At 41.0% G+C, this 22,429-nt stretch overlaps 1 protein-coding gene across 1 annotated transcript in view; it reads left to right on the top strand.

Moving 5' to 3' along the window:
- DGKI (diacylglycerol kinase iota) overlaps positions 1–22,429 on the top strand; it is a 387,457-nt gene that overhangs the window by 189,647 nt on the left and 175,381 nt on the right. Inside the window, 5 exon segments of the mRNA XM_066262376.1 lie at positions 529–611; positions 3,232–3,292; positions 7,160–7,273; positions 8,790–8,927; positions 11,935–12,013. Of these exon segments, the coding sequence (XP_066118473.1) occupies positions 529–611; positions 3,232–3,292; positions 7,160–7,273; positions 8,790–8,927; positions 11,935–12,013 (475 nt within the window).

The raw sequence follows: 22,429 nt of genomic DNA, 5'->3' as shown, positions 1-22,429 counted from the left end.
TGTGTGCTATAAATAACAGGAAGCCTGTGATACCTTTGATTCCATTAAAAATTTTTTTCAACAAAGTCCCACTTAGCTCTTATTGCCCATATTTCATAGTCTGCAAAGGCAATAGTATTCTACACATTACAGTAAAAATTAACGTTAAATCGCATAGGCTGACTAATAACTTCCCTGAATGGATTTTCATACATTAAGTAATGATGGTAAAACTAATGGATTCTATTCGTTAAGCACTTACGGCGTTGCAGACACTGTGATGTGCATCCCAAACATTATTGTTTTTATTCCTTTAAACAAGCCTATGAAGTAGGCATTTTTGTCTCCATGTTAAATAGGAGGGAGCTAAGCTTAATGAAATTATGGAAAACAGGATAAGCTGGAGTCTAACCTGGGCATTGACCAAAGATCTTGATTTTAATGGCTGCTTTAATCTGCTTATAACATGATTGGCTTTTATTTTTTTAAATAAGCAGTTAACACTTGGCTGTTTCTTTCCATCGTTGTCATTTTTCTTCTCCCCGACAGGGAACCAAAGTCCTGCAGATGTTCATGTGGTACCTGAATCCGCGGCAAGTCTTTGATCTTTCTCAGGAAGGGCCAAAAGATGCGTAAGTCTGGGGACACCCTCCATGGTCCGTACTATGTTAGGCAAGTGAGAAGGACTTCCTGCTTGGACATTGAGCCTTGTTATTTGGTGGCCTTGTGAAATATTTTCTAACGATTCCTCATCTGTCCTGTCCTCCCTTTGAAACTCTGTCTGATGTTTCCTCTTGTAGTCTTCGTTGGGTTAATTGCCCTCAAAGCACATTTTCTTGGTTGTTTACTCAGTGAGTATTTCTGTGTGTTTGCTGCGTATGTCTGTGCAACTAGATTATGAGCACATCTGGGACGTGAGAAAGGATCCATCTTTTCTCTACTTCTGCAGGTACAGCTTTGGGTGTGTACATTAATGGGAATGTAAGTGCGTCTTTGTGGACAGTGGCCATCTTTGTTTTTGACTCATTTGAATGAGAGGTTGAGTGCGCACATGTGTGTCCATTTGAGAGATTGATCGATTAATTGATTACTGCTATGGATGTCACATCAGGGTGGGGGAGATATTTTAATTCCCGCTCTGTCTCTCTTCTGAGTGTCTTAGAAATTTTATGCTCCAGTTTTGTTAGAGGTGTAGCAAATCGAGTCTAGATGTAGGTGACGTGTATCTATCTTATGTCTTCCCTTTGGTGGAGGGGAAGAGCAGGGACATTGTTGCTGCTTTCTGATCCCCTTTTTAAAACTCATTTATTAAGAGACTTTGGATGTCGTCTGATAAAGATTCTTTTTAAGTAAGTAACTATCAGAGGTAAAGAAACATCAGCTTCTGACACCAGAGACCTGATAGGGACCTATTAACTGTAATGTCCCTATGACTAGTTAAGGTGCCAGATTAGATTTATGGCAGCTTCACGTTGTAGTAAAGGCTATTTTGCTTTTCGTAGTACTGTTATAAAATAAAGTTTGTTCTCAAAACGAAACATTGGCTTATATACTTTCTAGAGAAATAATATTCTGTAGGAATGGATAAATTATATATTGAAGCATGCAGCATAACAGTAAATATAAAAAATCTCATATCGACATTCTCTTACTCTGTGAACATTTTACCACTAGATGGTGCTATGAGACCTCTTTTTTGGGAGGTGGGCCTGCATTTGGATGTCAGAGGGCAAATCTGGTACCCTGGCTTTTGCTCTTTTTAGAAGCTTCCTTTTCTTAAGACTTCATCACTTTGGTTAGACTTAGAGTAGACACTTTATAGATCAGCATAATGGACATGGCAGGACAGGAAATATTTTCAGAACAAATGTTTGATTTAAATAAATGTTTTCTAGAACAGAGCCATTCATAGCTTCACTTAGGCAAACATCTTAGCAGGCCAGGCTGGTGGCACTGTGTTTTCTTAAGAACCAGCATGAAAAGTAAAATGGTCTCGTTTTAAGCAGGCAAGTTTAAAGTAGAGACAAATCAGTAACTCTTCCCTCTTTGGACCGAGGTGTGTGCAGGGGTTTGGCTGTTAGTGAGTTGAGTGGTTGTTAGAACTGGGTGTGCGGGAGACATGGTAGGGGGGGGGGTAGCCTTCCCCTGCCTCTCTGAAAAAGTCTTCCTAGGATTAAGAGCGGGATGTTAAGGTTTGAAAAAAATAAACAGACCCACGAAAAGCTAATAAAATATAAGGAGAAGATATACAAGGCCTATTGATTGCCAATTAATGATTATTTTCTTTGAGAAAGCAGAGAGGAGAATGATGAGAAAAAAAAAAACAGGAAGAAAGTCAAAACCAATGAGAAAAATAAATGTGAGCTGACACATTCATAGAAATTATGGGATAGTGAAAACTCTAAGACAGTGTTTTCCAACCGCCGGTCCGTGGACTGGTCCACGAGAAATCCATGCTGGTCTGCGAAAGTTAACCGCCCTGGTGTTACATGAAGATTGAAGACCCAATCCTCTCAGGGTGACTTCTGCCTTAGTGGTCCCCAAATAATTCTATTTTCACCATTCCCCAAGTATAAAAAGGTTGATAGCCACTGCTCTAGGCATCCTAAAATCCCCTTCCAGTGTTGACTATTTAAAAATGATGTTTGCTGCCAACCTCTGGTCCAATTGTTGGAGTCAGTCCTCTTGGGATTACTTGGTAACTAGTTTTGGTGATGTTATTATCTTTTTGATTATACATTTTCTCCAGGAGATACCCTCCCACCACCCCCACCACCCCCCACCCTTTCTTTTTTTTTTTTTAATTTTTTATTTTTTCTGAAGTTGGAAATGGGGAGGCAGTCAGACAGACTCCCGCATGCGCCTGACCAGGATCCACCCGGCATGCCCACCAGGGGGCGATACTCTGCCCATCTGGGGCATTGCTCTGTTACAACCAGAGCCACTCTAGCGCCTGAGACAGAGGCCACGGAGCCATCCTCAGCGCCCGGGCCATCTTTTGCTCCAATGGAGCCTCGGCTGCGGGAGGGGAAGAGAGAGACAGAGAGGAAGGAGAGGGGGAGGGGTGGAGAAGCAGATGGGCGCCTCTCCTGTGTGCCCTGGCCGGGAATCGAACCTGGGACTCCTGCACGCCAGGCTTACGCTCTACCACTGAGCCAACTGGCCAGCCTCCCCCCATTTTTGCTATGTTTTCTCTCTGCTATGGCCAGTGACATTGTCTTCTGTTAACTGTGTTTTCTGTTTTCTCTCCAGGCTTGAGTTGTATAGGAAGGTACCAAACCTGCGAATTCTGGCCTGTGGTGGCGATGGAACGGTAGGTCCTTGAGATAGAATCCAGTTCGCACCCTTATTTCTTCCGTCTTTCTTTTGTTTTCCTGGTGGCAGCTCCCTTCATTCATTGCTGCCTCTCAGTCTTTCCAATGCCCTGAAACCTAGGTCTCTCTCCTGCGAACGGTAACCCCTCGGGGGTAGAAGGGACTAATCTGTTATCCTCGTGGGTTCAAACTTGATCTTTCTATATTGTTTCCCTCCCTTGACTCTGCTATATCCTTTCCTGTTTCACGAAGTAAGGAGGTAGCCAGATCATCAGAATGAAGCCTATAGGCTACTGAGTTCTTCTAAAAATACAAACTGACCCAGTTCAATTTGTCCTTAATAATTGGTCATGACAGTTAAGGAGAAGGAAGTGAACACTATTGACTTATTGCAATTTTTTTCCAATAGAAATAAATTGTTAGGATATTGACTAACATCAGTTTGCCTTAAAAGTGCATGGTCCCATTTAAGGTTGTTTTTGAAGAAAAGGTGGAATTGGGCTGAAGTTTAATGTCATGGTGTACTTTCCCCGTTTATGTGTCTCATCTGTTTCTCCATTTGCCCTCTATGTATGTTGATATATTTAGCAAAGGCAAAGAATGGAGAGTCATGACGTATAGATTCTGCTGTGCAGTGTCTTTTTCTTCTGGAGTTGGGCTCTGCTCTCATAGGACAGACTTTTATTATGAACTACCTATGGCTTTTCTCTAATTTCTCTAATTAGAACACTTTGTTCTCTAAGTAGCAATGAAATCTCATTTTCTCTCTCATAGCACATGAGCACTTAATGCAATATTGGATACACATTATAAACTAATAAATAAAAACGGAGGGAAAAAGAAGTGATCCCACCGGTCCCTTAAGATACTCTGTGAGAGAAAATCATCTATTGAATGTCTGTGCGTGAAAATAGTGTTTACTGTTCTCTAAGATCTGCAAGACATGTTATTGGCTTATAAAATGAACTATTTCATCTTACAACAATGAAAACAAACCTATTTCACTTTGTTTAATCCAGCATTTCCCAAAATGATTTGACCATACAACACTGTTCTCCCACAGTACCAGTTAAATTTCAGACCAGTTGTAGTGTTCTAGGGAGATATATTTAGAAATACGATAATATGGAGTTACCCCAACATTCTTTAGTAAGAATTATATCCAAATAAATCCTCTGTGAAGAAAAATATACTATTAATTAACTTAATATAGGCTATTTGTATAACTCATAATTAATTAATTAATTAATTTTTTGTATTTTTCTGAAGCTGGAAACGGGGAGAGACAGTCAGACAGACTCCTGCATGCGCCCGACCGGGATCCACCCGGCATGCCCACCAGGGGGCGACGCTCTGCCCACCAGGGGGCGATGCTCTGCCCATCTGGGGTGTCGCTCTGTTGCGACCAGAGCCACTCTAGTGCCTGGGGCAGAGGCCAAGGAGCCATCCCCAGCACCCGGGCCATCCTTGCTCCAGTGGAGCCTTGGCTGCGGGAGGGGAAGAGAGAAACAGAGAGAAAGGAGAGGGGGAGGGGTGGAGAAGCAGATGGGCGCTTCTCCTGTGTGCCCTGGCCGGGAATCGAACCCGGGACTTCTGCACGCCAGGCCAACGCTCTACCGCTGAGCCAACCGGCCAGGGCCCTCATAATTAATTTATTAATTTAATGAACACACACAGAGTCTAGCTCAACCATCCCCCAGTTAGTTATCTTTGATAAAAGGGAAAACTCACTTGTGACCCTTTACTACAGTTACCTTCCTCACTCTAGAAGCGACTTGCCTTCCCATAATGCTTAGCATCCCCTCACATCCTTTCTCCTCTGAATCACAGTGACAGCAGCAGACAAGTTGAGGATGTGCCTGGTGTCCTGAATTCATAGCTCTTTCTCTTTCTTAAGTGACCATGACCTCGGGTCCACATCAGCTCTCTAGTCTATCTTCCAATGTGGGGTTTCCTCGTGGATTGGGTGCTCTTACTTTTCCAAACTTCCCCATCATCCACTGATCTCCCATCATCTGCCTCTCTCCCCTGCCCCATGCTGCTTTCTTCTTCCTTTCCGCTGCTCAGCGTCCATGAAACATAAGGAAATGCAATATGTGCCCCGTTCAAGGTGTTAATTCACTGTCCTCGTCCTCTTTGAGCCGCTGGTAATGTTAGTGTATTGCAGAATGAAAATAGTGCTCAACGTGCACTTGGCCACGTTTAGTGGCGGGTAATGCTGAGCATAGACAGGAGGTGGCAGCATTGGCCAGCTGCAGTGGCCGTAGTCCTGCTGGGCTGCTCAGGGAGAAAGCCCAGGAGCTGGTATTCCAGATCCTTCGGTCTCGCTTTTCCTAACACAAAGGAAAGAACTTTGCAGTGGGAACAATGATTTCACCCAGTCGGGATAAGTTCCTTCAGTTGTGGTGGAAAATACACCAAGTACTATGTATTGCAATTAAACCATATTATCGAAGGGGTGCTGAAAAGCTAGTGGAGATGGTTTGGGACATATGAAGTCCCCAGCTAACCCAGTCCCTGCCCATGCAACCTGCTGTCTGGGCCTCAAACAGGAAGTGGTTCCTGGTGACTGGGAAGGGAGCGCCTCCAATGACCAGCGTTGAGCCTTGAGGACTTTTATATCGTGCTCATATAAGGATAGAGATACGGGTTAACAGTCGAGATCGTTAATGTCACTGGCTGTTGTAGGTATATTTGTTCTCTCTCTCTCTCTCTCTCTCTCTCTCTTTTATAGCACCTTTATAGCATGCAGGTGACAGGACACTTATTTTAAAGTCATTTGAAAATGATTTGTATTTAAGACCCTGTGAAAGAATCCCCTTACCTTCCCGTCCAAGGATGTGCATTATATCCTGTGACTCAGAATTGTTCTCTGCAGGCTCATGTCCATATGCTTTCCTTTCTCTGCACCACTTTGTTATCGCTTTCTACATAGTGGTGTGAACGGTTTCCAGGATGCTGAGACTGCTTTTCTAGCTGTGGCTATGGGGCTTCCATTGTGAGATGTCAGGGTGTTTCAGTGATGTCAAGGAGTTAGTGGGGAGCTGGGCTCACTGTCAGACAGAGGCTTTCTTGCTCCAACCCTAATAGGTATCAGCCTCCTATGGGCTGTGGCCTCAAGTCACAGCTCTTCACATTCTTTCCCTGACCTTTTATTTCTGGGCCGAGAGGGAACCTGGTTCCTACACAGTTTCCTGCCAGCAGGGGGCGAACTGTTATTCCCTGTCATCAGATGGAAGCCAAACTGCTAATTATGTTTGCGGAATGTTTTATTATGCGGAATGTAAGAGTATTCAGGAAAACACTACTCATTTCTAATATGATACTATGGAGCGTAACCATATAACTGGCCATGCACAATATTAAGGGCTTTATATATTTTACTCTATAAACAGTCTTGTGGGTAGGTATAATTATCTCCATTTTGAAAATCAGGTAAATGAACCTCAGTGATATGAAATAATTTAGTCAAAGTTACAGAGCCAATTTGATCTAGATTTGAAACTCAGTCTGATTCTGAGTCCTGTATTCCCTCCAGAGCCCTATGTCATATACCTGCCTAATTTTTAAATTCTTCTACATTTTAAAGTCGATCTCTAGGGAAACATACAGATGAACATGTCTCATTTTGCTTTATGAGAGAGCATGCACAGCAGGGTCCTTTTCCCTGTAAGAGACTTGCTACTTTGAAAGTGCCTGGGATAAGAGGTCTTTCCGTTTCCTGGCAACCGCATTAAAACATATATGTTTTAAAGAAAAATAAAACCGTCTGATTTCACTCTATAAAGCTGTCTCCCCTCAGGCTGTCTTGCCTTGTGACTTACTTGTCTTTCTTATCCCTCTTCTGGCCCCCAATATGGCTGTAGGTGGGCTGGATCCTGTCCATTCTGGATGAACTGCAGCTGAGCCCTCAGCCTCCCGTCGGAGTCCTTCCTCTGGGGACTGGGAACGACCTGGCTCGAACTCTCAACTGGGGAGGGGTAAGAACTCCTAGGGGCTGGCTGCTCATGCCAGCCAGCAACAGGGTCCTCTAATCCACAGATGTTCTAATGGGGGAGGGGCAGCATGCTACTGTTGTCTAAGGAATAAATTACAGTTGAGAACCAAGGTGCCCATGAACCATAATTGTATCTGCTAACTTATAATCAGCTAGAGAAGAAGGAAACATTTGGGATAAAAAAAAAATGGGGGAATTCCATAGGCCTGGGGCTTTCTGAGCTGTCCACTGAAAGACAGTGGGCGGGTTGTCCTCCAGTCTGTGTGTAAAACAATCACACAGACTTGACCCGACCCTGAGCCCTGGCCAGTACAGCAGATCTCATTGAGACTCACAGTTCTTCCTTTGGGAAAATTACAGCTGTTTTTGTGTGTTTTGTGTCTCTGGTCAGTGTCACCATGGTTTTGGCCGCATAGGTAACTGACTGTCCCTTCCACCATGGAGCCCATTTTGGGCAAGCTTAGGAGAGGGGGATCACCTGTCACCAACCAGACGTTTCATTATTTACTTTTTTAACAGCACTAAGATAGTAAGAAGGCACAATGTGCTAACATATGCTGTTTATATTAAACTGTTGCCTGGGTTGGGCTCCATGTAAATTATCTTCAGATGTTAGCTGATATTATTATGCCTTTTTGGGTGAATTAACCTCCCACAGGTGATAATTACCTTCAGATATTAATTTGGCTTAAGTACTGAGGTAACCTCCCAAAGGTCTTTTTTTTTTTTTTTTTTTTTAAGTATAAACAATAAATACAGGGTAGGACAAAAGTCGGTCTACAGTTGTATTTACAGTTTATTCTTGTAATATTATTTATGAATGATTGCATTATTTTCCATACAAATAACTATAAGCCTGCTTTTATTCCACCCTGTATTTTGTGAAGCAACTAATAATATATTATTCAGTGTTAACTCCTCTCACCCAAATGGATGCCTTCACCATCCTTAATGATCTAGCTATCAGTAATGTATGCTCAAGAAGTAAGTAGCTTTCTAACAGGGCGGGTCCTCAGACAGACTTGCCTTAGGTCCTGGAAGGAACAGTGTCCTCCTATGAGGTTAGGGAGAGGTGGGTAAAATGCAATGTTGATAGGAAAAGTGGTCTTTCGGAGGCTGCTTTGATTGTCCCCCAAATTTTTCTGTGCACCTCACAAATTCCTTTAATAGGAGACCTGGGGGAGGCAGCATCCTATTTTTACTCTAATATAAGCAGGCATCCAGCCTGGCCCCTAAAACCTACCAGTAACTATTGGTTCTTGGTGTTAGCAAAAATCACTCTTCAGCTCAAACAGCTAGCGTTCGCGTTTCTGTGTGCGCTATCTGGGATTATTATCTTGAATTCAGCGTACCTTGAGAAAAACGGTCTTCTCTCCCAGTCTTGCTAATTATAAAATAAATAAGGAGCTATGACAGAGGGGCTGTCCCTTGCACGAAATATCTTTGGCTGTACCGTGGTTTACCCCAGATGCCAATGGGTGTGCTCTTTGATTCCTTAGGGCTACACTGATGAACCTGTCTCCAAGATCCTGTGCCAAGTAGAAGACGGGACAATTGTACAGCTAGATCGTTGGAACCTCCACGTGGAAAGAAACCCAGACTTGCCTCCGGAAGAGCTTGAAGATGGCGTATGTAAGGTTAGAGAGTGCTTTCTTCAGCAGAGGGAACCCTGGAGCATCTGTCATGGGAAATGCATTTGTGGCTGGAGAGTCACATGCTGGTTTCTTCCTGTGAGATAACAGCAGAGGGTTTGAGTTTCTGGCTACTACGGCTGTGCGTACAGCACTACCCATTGATCCTGCCCCATTTGCTCCTAAAGTCCCTGATCTCTCCCTGCGTCCAGAGCTCAAGGAGCTGGTCTCTGTTCTCAACTTCCACACCAAGAAAACAGTCATCTGTGTTCTGATCTTTCAAGTTCATTGTAAATTCCTAACCTGTGAGAAGATGAAAAATATATATCTATGTTCTGAAGCATTGGGCACATGGTCTATCAAAAAGAAAGATAACTTCCTGAGATTTCTGGCTTGATATCCAATACCTCCCATGTTTAGGAAGTATTGACTAAGCCAATTTAATCACATACTTGGGACTTGAAGATACCTACCTCAATGTTTTGATTTAGCACTTTTCCTTCAGTGATTGAGCTTTTATTTCAACCCCAAGACAGGCCAAGGGACACAGTTGTAAATATGCTAATGTGGAGCCTCAATGGGGCATTAGGTTCTTCTAAGTTCTGGTCTCAATTTCAGATAGATTTGGTAGGCTGCCAAGTAGCTGCTTCCTCCATATGACTTCCCACTTCTTTTTGGTGATAATGTTTTCAGATTTTTGTATGCACAAGAATCTCCAGGTGTGTGCTTGTTTAAAAAAAATGCAAATTAAAAGGCCCAATCCCAGAGAGTTTCATTAACTAAATTGCAAGATAAAGCACCATCATTGCCATGTTGGATTTTGCTTTTTCCATCTTAAAATGGATTGAACCAGGTAGCATTTTAGATCAAACCAACATCCACTTATTATTAAAGCATAGCTTGTCTTTCTTACGGGTTTTCTTTTTGTTGTTGTTGTTTTCATGTACATCGTTCCAATTTTAGTGTATGTGCTGCCGAAGCGAACACTGTTTTCATGTACATCATGATCCTGAAATTGCACAGTTTTGGGTAGAGATCATGATTGCTCAGTTGATCTTGAGCTCACAACGTCACAATGTTGTTGAAACAGTACTTTATCTTGGGATAGGGTATGTCTTTCTAATAATGCATTGGACATGCAGAAATTGGGTAGAAAACAGCCAAAGTAAAAAGCAGTGTACCATATGGAAATTTTAAGGTCCTTTCCCCACTAAACTTAGAATGGTTTGGCCCTTGATAGAAATCTATGTTTAAATCTCTTCCCAGCAGCTCAAGTAATGGAAAGACTTCTTGGTGCAGCCTGGGAACATTAATCCAGATAATTAAAAGGCTATGAAAATGGATTTTTGAAGAGATGTGTAGGAAATTGGGGCAATTTTCTCCTGGAAAATACGAATCAGAACTTAATAACAGACCAAATTGGGATATTATTTATGGGACGGTGACCAGATGTTCCCCTGAGTTATCAGTGGATGCTAAGACACGGATTAGAACTGTAGCCAAAAGAACATAAATGGTAGAGACGAACATATCTGCTCTTGGCAGGATCACCAACCCTTGCTGTCAGTGGAAGGACTGATATTTTGTTTAACTGCAGGAACTGGACATTCTCAAACGGGAAGCCAGGAAAGTGAGACATGATTCTGGCATTGTTCTATGTGTTTAGTGTCTCTCCCTGTTCTCCAGTTCGTTGTAACCATTTCTAAGGGCTGATTGGACCTCTGAATCATTGTAAGCTCTGGCTCAGGGCCTCCCGGGAGGGGGTTCATTATTTCCATTAGAGACCACAGCAGCCCAGTTTTGTTCTTTCTGTATTAGTAGATCTTTCTCCCTCTCATTTTATTTTCCCCTTCTGGGTACAAGGTTCATTGCGTTTTTCTCTCATTGGGACAAAGTTCTCACTCTATTCAAACAGAAAATCTTACTGATCAAGGGGCACCTGAAACACTGTAATAAACTTACTTTTGGAATCTTGAGGGCTAAATGCTGATTTCTAACAGAGAGAAATGCATTTCTATCTGGAGGATAAACCTGACCTTTACCTGGAGACATTATCTAAACTGAGGTGAAATGACCTCTCTATTTACTTCAATGTTTACCTTCTGCTCAGAGTTGCAGAAGGCAAAGTGAAAGAATCATTTCCCTTCTGACATCTCCTACATACTCTTCTAACTGCTCTAACACTGAACTGCAGCCTTAAAATCACCTCAATTTTGCAGTTTTTCAAAAATTTTAAATTTGTTGTGTCCACCTGGTTCCCGGTGTCCCACCCAGTGCCACACTTTCAGAGCCCTCACTGTGCTCTCCGTTTCCCATGCAAAGTCCCCTTCCCTCACCCCCTACCTGAAATTTATATGATGTTATTAACCAATGTTATACCAAAACATTTCATATAAAATACTTAGGCTTTGATAGACTAAACAGGAATCTGAATAATATTGATAAATAAATGTATATATATATATACATACATATTTCTTTTTCCTCTGTATTGAGAATAGCTGAATGTCTCCCTGTACCTTATTGCTTATATGACTTTTGTCAAAAATATTTCTAAAGAAAAGGTAAATGGCAAACAAATTAAATATTCTTTTTAAGTTGCAATATTAATATGCTAACCATAATTCTTGAAAAAAACCCCACAAGTGTATTCACTGATTACATAGGTTAGATGTCATCCTTACAATTGAGTTTACTGTCTGAGTTTGAATAGCAAGCACGTCGTTCTTTGTCTTTATTGCCAATGCACAGCCCTCAGCTTAACAATTTCCAGCATCCACAAGAATGGGTCTCATTTCATAATCTATATTCATATCCCTTGTTTCCTATCCCATTTAAAAGTCTCTGGAGTATTGTGAATTCATTCAGACAGATTCCTTCCATGGAAATGCTCTCTACCTGAGCTGTGACTGACCTCTCCTCCCCCCAGAGACAGGTATCTGGTTTTCGCTTGAGGTTGCTCTTTCTGCCTGCTCTCACGCCACTTCACCTCCGCCTGTGTTCATCGTTACAGCTTCCTCTGAATGTTTTCAATAATTACTTCAGCCTCGGATTTGATGCCCACGTCACACTGGAGTTCCATGAGTCCAGAGGTGAGGACAGCGTCCTGTGCCCATCTCCCGGGGAGGAAGTTCCCAGCAGGTGTTTTGCATGTTCCCTTTTGTTTGCATATCACTTGCGCGTTGACAGTGTGCTTCCGTGTTCTTTCATTGTGACCTCCATGATGATCCTGGGGCCTAGACGAGATAGGAACTTACTATAAATGGGACCCTGAGACCTTCTTGTGTAGGGTTTCAGAGATGCTGAGCGATGGGACCAAGTATGTGCTGCTGGTCTTGGGACTGCTGCTCTTTACATTTGACTCAAAACTTTGAAGTTAGTGAACTGCTAAGAAATAATAAAGATTCTTTCACTAAAGTCATCGGGATACTCACAGCTTTTCAAACCACCTATTATTATAGTGTAACGCTTCATAACCAGGGCCATTCAAACCTGCTAGCAAAACACAAAGTCCTGCTGTGTGTGTGCCTAAGAGACAATACTCATCTTAGAACAACAGGGGGCTATGGTTGGTTTGGGTTGAAAGAAAACGGTATGATGGTGATTAAATTAGGTTCGAAAGGCACTGGAAATCCTCACTGGATGAGACAGATGAGTGAATGAGGCAGAGTGGTAATTTCAAGTACTAATTAATATAGAGTCAGGATTGGGGGAGCAAAACAATTTTTGAAAGACAAATAAGATGAAATAATGATATGGTTAAATATTTTGTCGACACCTATGTCATTCAGAACTGAAAAAGTTGAGGAATTTGGCTTATGTTTTGAAGCTTCGATCTCTCTTGGTTTCTCTGATTCTCTCTTAAGCTCTCTTCTTATTAATATAACTATAGAATACATCTCTGTCTATATCTGTGTCTATAACTATATCTGTGCCTAGTCCCTTGTGAGTATGTTACTATTTAACCAAAATGCTACTAGGCTGTGGGGTAGTAAGTAATATCTGAGATAAAAGTCACTAATGAGGGATTATTTTACTTCTTTTCCTTTAGATTCTGCAAGAACATAAGTGGTTTTAACTCACAGAATTTGAGAAACAGGGAACTAAAAGCTAGAGTTTGAATGTTCAGATTCCAGTAATACTGCAGGGAAAATTCTGATAACGCTTGTATGCACTAAACGTCAAGAGTGGAACTGTAGGATTAAGGCTGTGAGAATACAAACTAATTTTCTTTGTGTATTCAGCAATTTTAGTGGACTTTTCCTTCCTGGATTTGTGAGGCTTCTAGGGTCAACCGCTATGCCAAATTAAAGCAATACTAATTAAAGAGAGGGCCGTACCCTGCCCTTTCTCTCTGATTAGCCTGAAAACCACAGACAGAAAGGTTGGTTGATAACGGAACCACAAACACCCAAATCAGGAACATCACCACCCTTCCCATCTCCCTGCAATAGACAGTTCTTGGATATTAGGTAGTGAGAGAGTCCTGCATTGGGGCCAATATTTATAACCTGTTGCCCTTCATATATTTGAGGAGAGTTAATCTGGGGAGGTAAATGGAGTTTCCTTTTTCCATGTCTTACCCCATTTCTTTCCCTCATGTTCTTCAGGACACCCTGCATCTGGGCTTCCTAATGAAATTCTTAATTTCTTAACACTACTTAGAAAGTATTATAATTCACTAATGGATGAATTTCCCAAAATAGACATTCTGGCATGAAAAGGGGCCTAAATGAGTAAGTGGCCAGCAATGAGCTCATTCAAGGGAACTTAATATTTGGTCTAATTAATCTAGAAAGTTCTCTTAGTGGTACATTTCCTTGTCCTACAATGACACTTCTGTGCCTCGGTGTGAGGGAGGAGCAGGGAAAGACATCAGGGTGGAGGGACCAGCCTTAGAAGAGAATTCTTGTAGGAAAGTGATTTTTTTTTTTTAATTTTACGCTATGGGACTGTTTTATTTTGGAAAGCAATATGCTAATTGTGGTGTGTGTGTGTGTGTGTGTGTGTGTGTGTGTGTAGTTTAAAATGTGTGTGATTATAAAACAATTGGTTAAAAGAGGCCAAGCATTCATTTTGAATAGTTTATTGCTGAGGCTAATTTAAGTACTTTAGTGCAATTCAAAATGACATTGGAAACATTTGCCCTGCAGGTAAGCCAGAGCCCTTGAAGAAAAGCAGCCACTGACAGGCTGATAAGGGAGAATTAATGTCCCTTAAGAATAACAGCTACAATATTCATGAAGACAACACACAAATGGTACAAAATAAGTATCACAAAATATTGCAACCAGATTTGGTTGATATGCTGAGATCAAGGGTGTGAATGTCTTAGCATCTGTTAACATATTCCTTTTGCATTAAATAAAAATCATTATTTATTATAAAAAGTATAATTACTGGAGCTAATAGTCTTTTTAAAGAAAACTGTGTTTCATTGATTTGGATCTTCCCCATATACTTAACTGGATAGTCCAGAAATCTCAAGCTTAGCTGCAGACGGAAAGGAAAGATCGCAAGGCCATATTTCCAATAAGGGTGAATTCACTTATTTTTGTTGGTAGTGAGTGGCTGTTCTCAAGCCAGAAAAACTCATAGTTGAGACTTCAGACTGTTCTCAAACACAGCCACTCACAGTTTGAGACTTCATGGTAAAACTTGTATTGTGTGTATAAAATACTTGGAGTGTGACTCAGGGTCTCCTGAGAGCCATTGTGAAAATGAGCTTGGATTGAATAACCTATCAGGTATCAGTCAAAGAAAATATATAGTACGTTAAATTGGGAATTATGCCAACCAGTCCACATAAAATGGAAAATATATATAAATCCCACTAAGGCAGAATTCTAAAAAAAATTTGAATGCAGAAACTATATTTGGCATAGATGTAAAATAGCCCATCAAATTCACATGGGACAAATGCAGATTTTAACATTGCTGCCAATATTATATTTCTTTTAGAAGGGACAAATAAAGGGACATTTATTTTGAGATAGTTTATTGATGGTGTTACTGTATAAATTAATTCTTTTAGAATTACTAGTAGAAAGTCAAACAAGGGATTAATGGAGTCTTAACATTTTGATTGACTTTGCATAAAGAGTACAAACATTTGAATAATTTGGGTTTATATATTTGACCAGAAAGATGGTATACTTCATTTGAATGGAAAACAGATGCTTGCTTATTCTCAAAGTGGCTACATCATGTATGGTTGAATTGTTGTTGCTTGGGTGTCAGAAAGTGCAACAATTTGAACAGAATTTGAAAATGTAATAGGATTCATCATTTAATTGTCAGTTGCAGTCTTGCCTGGGACTTTAATCACTGTTGCATTATGACAGTGTTTAAAGACATCCATCGAAAATATTTCAATCTATTAATATATAACGATGTTAACAATGATTATGGTTATCAGGTGAAAAAGTTAGGGCTCACTCTGCCAGTCATACGGATTTAGATTGTCATCTTCTTTGGGCATGAAAGATATTAAACGCATCAAACTTTTAGTCTAAGATTGGATGCTTACATTTTTCTGCTTCACTGAAATTATTATTCAGGAGGAGTTAAACCTTATGCTACAAGGTCAAGAAAATACAAGTATAACTCTAGAATAGGCAGTGTTCAAACTTGATTTAGGATTTACCATTTTCACTCAATATTACAGAGACTTGCAGATCTGCATGTTTCAAAGGATTGTGAATGTTTCATGATCCCTATGGAGAACCGACAGTTGCTAAATTTCATTGTTACCCTCACTGCAAAGGACTCGCTCCCAGGCTCTTGCCCAGGCAGGAGGGCCCAAGCATAATTTGCCCTTGAGAAGCCCTCATTATTCCAGATTCTCTCTCTCTAATCCTTTCTTCCATCCTGAACCTGAGTGGCATCTACTCATCATTTAAGATTCAAGTCTGCCCGCCTCTGGGACACTCTGATCATTCCCTTGATGGGAACCCCCACTTCATTTCATGCAGACATCTTTCTGTAGCATGTTCACAGTGACATTCTACTTGTCATTTTCGGACCTGTCTCCCCCACACTAAACTCCACGAGGGCAAAAGACCATGCTCTAGTTATTTATTTATTTACTCAGCTATGAAAGAATATAGTTTGTTTTTAAATATAATAAACTGTTAATCTTCTGCTAAATTTTTCTGAATTACCTTATGGTATGCTTCCATCAGAGCAAATAATTGTGAATTGATTACATGTGCACACACATTTTCTATAACAAATAAATTACTATTAACCTAATATAAAATAAGTTAACCCACTTCAGTTTTTCAGTTATAGTTTACATTCAATATTATTTTGTATTAGTTTTAGGTGGACAGCATAGCGATCCCTGTGCTAAGTCCAGTGACCATCTTAATAAGTGTTTTGTTAAAGGAATGGAATTTTAATTGCCCCATATATAAGAAATAAATAATACTAGAAAGGCATGTATAGTAAGGGCAAGATTAGTTGTATAGGCAGTAAATAATATCGAGTTCAGTGGAACTGCTGGCAGCAGAGAGGTGTCAGGGGAAATTTTCCAGAAAAGGGTAGATAAAGGGAGATAAAAGAATGTGATATAGATGAGAATTAAATAGGTGAGGGTATTTTAGACAGGATAGAAAAAGGACAGAGGGACAATGAGCTTGTGATGGAGACGGGTTATATGACCGGTTACTGCAGAATGAAAGATTTCAAATGATGGTGTTAGAAAAATGAAGATAAAATTTGTCCTGAATGAAAAATGATGTTGAAAGAAAAGAAAGGTTTTTAAAAATATATATACAATTTAAATTGAAGATGGCAATGTTATGGTAGACATAAATTTTGGAGTTATTTATGTATACATAACAAGATTGGGCAAGGATTCAATGCAGGGAGTATAGAAGATGTGTGAGTTATATAGGGTTCAGATTGCTTAGCGATTTTTGTAAACATTGTGTTGAACTTCTATTTCTGAATATCTCCCTAACATACAGGACCTATTACCACCAAAAGGAGAGTTTAGAATCCCATTCTGATGGCACATATGTTGTCTATAAAGATGGGATTAATATATGTGACATCAATGGGATAGATTGTACCCAGAGCCTCATAATCATTATAAATGAATTACATCCAGAGCCAAATCATTTAGATGATTGAGATGATGGGATGTGGGAACTTGGAGCTAATGAGATTTAAATGAGACTTTTGGGTTTTGAGTTGTTGACATAATGGAATGAGACCATTGGGGACCTTGAAAAGAATGAATGTATTTTTCATATGTCAAGGATAGAATCATGGGGAGGTCAGACAGGTAGAATTTTTACCTCTGTGACTTTTGCCATTTGGGTCATGCTTGTTGGTTGTGTTATTTTACACTGGAAAAAGACTTTGTTGATGTTATTAAGGTTAATAGTTAGCTAACCTTAAGATAGACAAATAATGCTTGATTATCTAAGTGGGCACAATGCAGTCATGTGAACCCTTAAAAGCTAAGGTGGGAGGTAGAACAGGAAGTCATAGTGACTTGGCGGAAAGGGAAGCTGGATAGATTCACCTCTCTGAATGTTAGTATCTTGATAGAGCTCTATTTTTTAGAATTACTGAATCAACTTTTATCCAGTTAAATTACACCTGAGGTGACCATTTTCACCAACTATGTGAGTGAAATCACCAAAATCTCAATTTATTTCTTAATTCTAGTCTTTCTTGGGTTTTACAGAACATTTTCATCTCTTGAGAAAGAGAAGAAAACTTCCCTTTAAGGAAAAAACCCACTGTTTTCAGTTTTTCAAGGATTATAGGAAAACCCCATGAAGACGTGGGTTATTTTCCAAACCATACATTATAAAAAAAAAAAAAAAAAGCCCTGGCCGGTTGGCTCAGCGGTAGAGCGTCGGCCTAGCGTGCGGAGGACCCGGGTTCGATTCCCGGCCAGGGCACACAGGAGAAGCGCCCATTTGCTTCTCCACCCCTCCGCCGCGCCTTCCTCTCTGTCTCTCTCTTCCCCTCCCGCAGCCAAGCTCCATTGGAGCAAAGATGGCCCGGGCGCTGGGGATGGCTCTGTGGCCTCTGTCCCAGACACTAGAATGGCTCTGGTCACAACATGGCGACGCCCAGGATGGGCAGAGCATCGCCCCCTGGTGGGCAGAGCGTTGCCCCATGGTGGGCATGCCGGGTAGATCCCGGTCGGGCGCATGCGGGAGTCTGTCTGACTGTCTCTCCCCGTTTCCAGCTTCAGAAAAATGCAAAAAAAAAAAAAAAAAAAAAAAAAAAAGCAAATGTTAATCATTGGTATATGATTCATTTAATAGCTTTGGGCATCAGAGCCCTGAGAAAGTTCTGTGCCAGAACTGTGGTGGTCGTCCATTTCTCATTATAGCTGGCTCAATAGCTGGATCTGAATTTGGTTAAAATTAGGACCTATGTACCTACGACAAAATGTGCAGCAACAAAAATTCTCACTTGGCTTCTGATTCCGGGAAGCAAGAATGAACACAACTGAAAATGGTACCCAGACAAATGTGGGTCCAAAGAGGTGAAAAAGAACATGACATTCAGCAGCCAAATATATCCTGTAGACGGTCCAGACAGGAAAAAATGGTCAGCTCTGGGGCCCACAATGGGGATCACGGAGGAAGAGGACTTGGTGTCATTTTTATTTTCTTTTTGTCTACTATAACCTATAAATTAGCCTTTTACCTTTTGTACTATTTTATTTCTAGGGTTACAGTACTTACTTTGGTAGAAGAGAGTGAATGGTTAAGGAGAGGTTTGGAATACAGGGACTTGGAATAGATGAAGATAACTGTCCAAAACCAATCTATAAAAATACTGCTGCCCCCCTTTTTTATGTTTGCAAATCACAACCCAGTTTCTGTATCTTATGCTAATATTTTATTGTCAAAAAATCGGATGATGACGTCAGAGTAATGGCGGGGTAGGAAGCGATACCGATAAATCTCCCCCAAAACTCAACAAGATCTTCAACCAGAAACAGAAAAACCTATACTTGGAGCTTCCAGATGCTTCGCAATACACCCAAAGGTATGATTGAGTGAAAAATTGGCTAAATATATAACCAAACCCCGAAGGAAATAGGGAGTAAGAAATGCTCCGCCTTCCTCACTAACCTAAACAGGGTGGCTTTCTCTGGTAACTGTGAATATAGAAACTGAGGTGGGCAAAGGGGGTGAATAGATCCAGGCCGCCGCGGCACAAATGGCCAAACCAGGCTGTGGCATGGAGATCCAAGCCGAGGAAAATCTGATCCTGTGGCAACCCGGGCAATACAAGCTAACACTCGCGCCAAACCCAAACAAAGAAAGACAAGCGGAGCGGCCATTTTACCCGGTCTCCTGGTCGGTGTGCAGTTAGTGGGCGAGAATTTCTTCCTAGGCCCCGAGAGTGGGTGCCCGTGTTGCCCCACGGAGAGGCAGGGTCAGAGGCCTTTCTGTGGGCCGAGGGCAGAGTCTCTGGGCAGCCCCAGCACCCTGGGAAAGCCACGCATGGGAGGGAGTGAGAACTAATTCCAACGGTGGAGATTTTCCGTGCTGGAGGGTGTTTCACTCAGAGGGAAACGCGGCCGGCCTCATATCCTGGTTTGCGCGCACAGATAAGAAGTGAGCAGTTCCTCTGAGTGCCTCGGCAGTGCGCGCCCGTGTTATCGCACAGAGGGGCAGAGTCAGGGGCCTTTGTGTGGGCCAAAGCGGAATCTCGAGCCGCCCCAGCGCCTTGCAAAAGCCGCGCACGGGGACGGAGCGAGACTCAATTCCAACGCTGCAACTTTTCCCTGCGGTTGGGGGTTTCACTCAGAGCGTGAGACTGCTGGCCGGATATCCTGGTCGCAGACAGTGAATGAGAGTTTCCTCCAAGTGCCCTGGAAGTGGGCGCCTGCTTGTGTTACCGGACAGAGTGGCAGAGCCAGAGGTCTTTGAGTGGGCGGAAAGCCCGCCTGATTATGCTAGCAGCTCTGACTGACTGAGCCTTACCCAGAGCCCTGTGCTGAGTGGAAATAGAGTGGGGAGTTGCCAGCTCTTTGAGCCTCTTACTATCCAGGCAGAGGCAGCAGCAACCCCATAGCTGGATTATCAGGCTACTAATTGAGGAAGGAAAGACTAGGAGAAAGGCTCCAGGAACACGGACTCTCTCACTATCGGAGCCTATAAATGCTAATGAGCTTCGACTGCCAACGAGACTAAAGCACAATACATGACATTGCCATAGAGACTTATCAACTGCAAACCTCTACCTGAGCGTGCCAAAGGGGCAGAACCCGGGGTACAGAGTCACCGACCAGGAAGAGGGAGAGAAAAGAAAAAGCAAGAAGATAACCTCTCAAAATCAAGAATAATCTGCAGACTTTATAACCTATCCCATTTTATTATATTTGTTTGTTTGTTTCTCTTATCTTCATTCTTGAGACTTTTTTTTCCTCCTCCAATTTGGCCAATTAACTCTCTACCAGTCTTACTCTCTCCTCTCCTTGAACTACACTACCCATAAGTGTTACATCTCCCATTATCTTTTCTCTTCTCTTCCTTTCTCTCTATGAGGGTTGCACTCCAAAACCCTTAACTCTCTCTCTCTCTCTCCTTTCTTTTTTCTTCTTTTAGTGGTGCCCTCTTTTTTTCTCTCTTTCTCTTTCTTTTCTCCCTCTATATTAGTTTCTTCCTTTCTCCTTTACATCTCCTCTCATTCAAACCTCAATAACAAACAAATTATCTTATCTGGGACTCAAACCTATGTTTGTGGCATTTTGGGGGGGTTTTACTTCACCTTTTTAACTCACTAGCAGTGCTCCCATCCCTGGCTCTCCATATTATCTAGTTCTTGTTCCACTAAATACAATAGTAATTTTTTAATTTGTCCCCCCATTTTTCCGTTTTCCTCTTATTCCTCTCATCATAACTCTTAGACAACCAACACCTAAAAGCAAATCATTTTATTCTTGACCCAAATTTTTTCCTTATTTGCTTTTTGTGGGTCCATACGCTCTTTTTTTTTCTTTTTTCTTTTTTTTTCTTTTTTTTTTTCTTTTTTTTTTCTTTTTGCCCCTTTATTACTTTTCCCCAATTCAGGCCCTCCATCACAGGCATTGTTTGTTATAATTCACAGTCCACCACAAGATTTTCTCAAGAAAGAGGGGAGAGGAGAGGAGAGGAAAAAAGGAGGGGGGAATAATTTCCTTTTTTTAAAAATTTTTATTTTATTTTATTTTTCTTTATTTCATTATTAATTTTTTTTAAAAAAAACTCTTCGATTTTTTATTTTTTTTATTTTTTTAACTTTTTATTCTTTATTAAATCTCATTAATACTATCAACAAAACCACCCTCAGATGCCATTAAGGAAGAGAAAATCGAATATCATGGATACAAAAGAAAGAGGTAACACAGCTAGATGAGGAAAAATCTATGGAGAAAAAATTTAATATATTGGAAACCTTGGAGCTAAATGACAGAGAATTCAAGATAGAAATCCTAAAAATCCTCCGAGATATACAAGAAAACACAGAAAGGCAATTTAGGGAGCTCAGAAAACAACTCAATGAACACAAAGAATATATGTCCAAGGAAATTGAAACTATAAAAACAAATCAAACAGAGATGAAAAACTCAATTCACGAGCTGAAAAACGAAGTAACAAGCTTAGCTAATAGAACAGGTCAGATAGAAGAGAGGATTAGTGAAATAGAAGACAAGCAACTTGAGGCACAACAGAGAGAAGAAGAAAGAGACTCAAAAATTAAAAATAATGAGATAGCCCTACAAGAATTATCTGACTCCATCAAAAAGAATAACATAAGAATAATAGGTATATCAGAGGGAGAAGAGAGAGAAAATGGAATGGAGAACATACTCAAACAAATAATAGATGAGAACTTCCCAAGCCTGTGGAAAGAACTAAAGCCTCAAGTTCAAGAAGCAAGCAGAACTCCAAGTTTTCTTAACCCCAACAAACCTACTCCAAGGCATATCATAATGAAATTGAAACCAACCAACAGCAAAGAAAAAATTCTCAAGGCAGCCAGGGAAAAGAAGAATACAACATATAAAGGAAGGCCCATTAGATTATCATCAGATTTCTCAGCAGAAACTCTACAAGCTAGAAGAGAGTGGACCCCAATATTTAAAGTCCTGAAAGAGAGGAACTTTCAGCCACGAATACTATACCCATCAAAGCTATCCTTCAAATACGAAGGAGAAATAAAAACATTCACAGATACAGAAAAGATGAGGGAATTTATCATCAGAAAACCCCCACTCCAGGAATTACTCAAGGGGGTTCTCCAATCAGATACAAAGAACAAAAAAAAAACAGAGCCACAAGTAAAAGCTCCAAGAAGAACACAATAAAACCAAATTTAAACTGTGACAACAACAAAAAGAAAGAGGGGGAGAAGATGGAGATTAACAGTAGCAAAGGACGATGGAGTACAAAAGTACTCACAAAATAGTTTGCTACAATGAACAGGGTAGGGACCCTTTTCATTACTCAAAGGTAACCACCATTGAAAAAACCACCACA

The sequence above is a fragment of the Saccopteryx bilineata genome, chromosome 2, assembly GCF_036850765.1.
Source record: "Saccopteryx bilineata isolate mSacBil1 chromosome 2, mSacBil1_pri_phased_curated, whole genome shotgun sequence".
Lineage (NCBI taxonomy): Eukaryota > Metazoa > Chordata > Mammalia > Chiroptera > Emballonuridae > Saccopteryx > Saccopteryx bilineata.
Note: the sequence above shows the minus strand (reverse complement) of the source record. Positions and strands in the feature narration are given on the sequence as shown.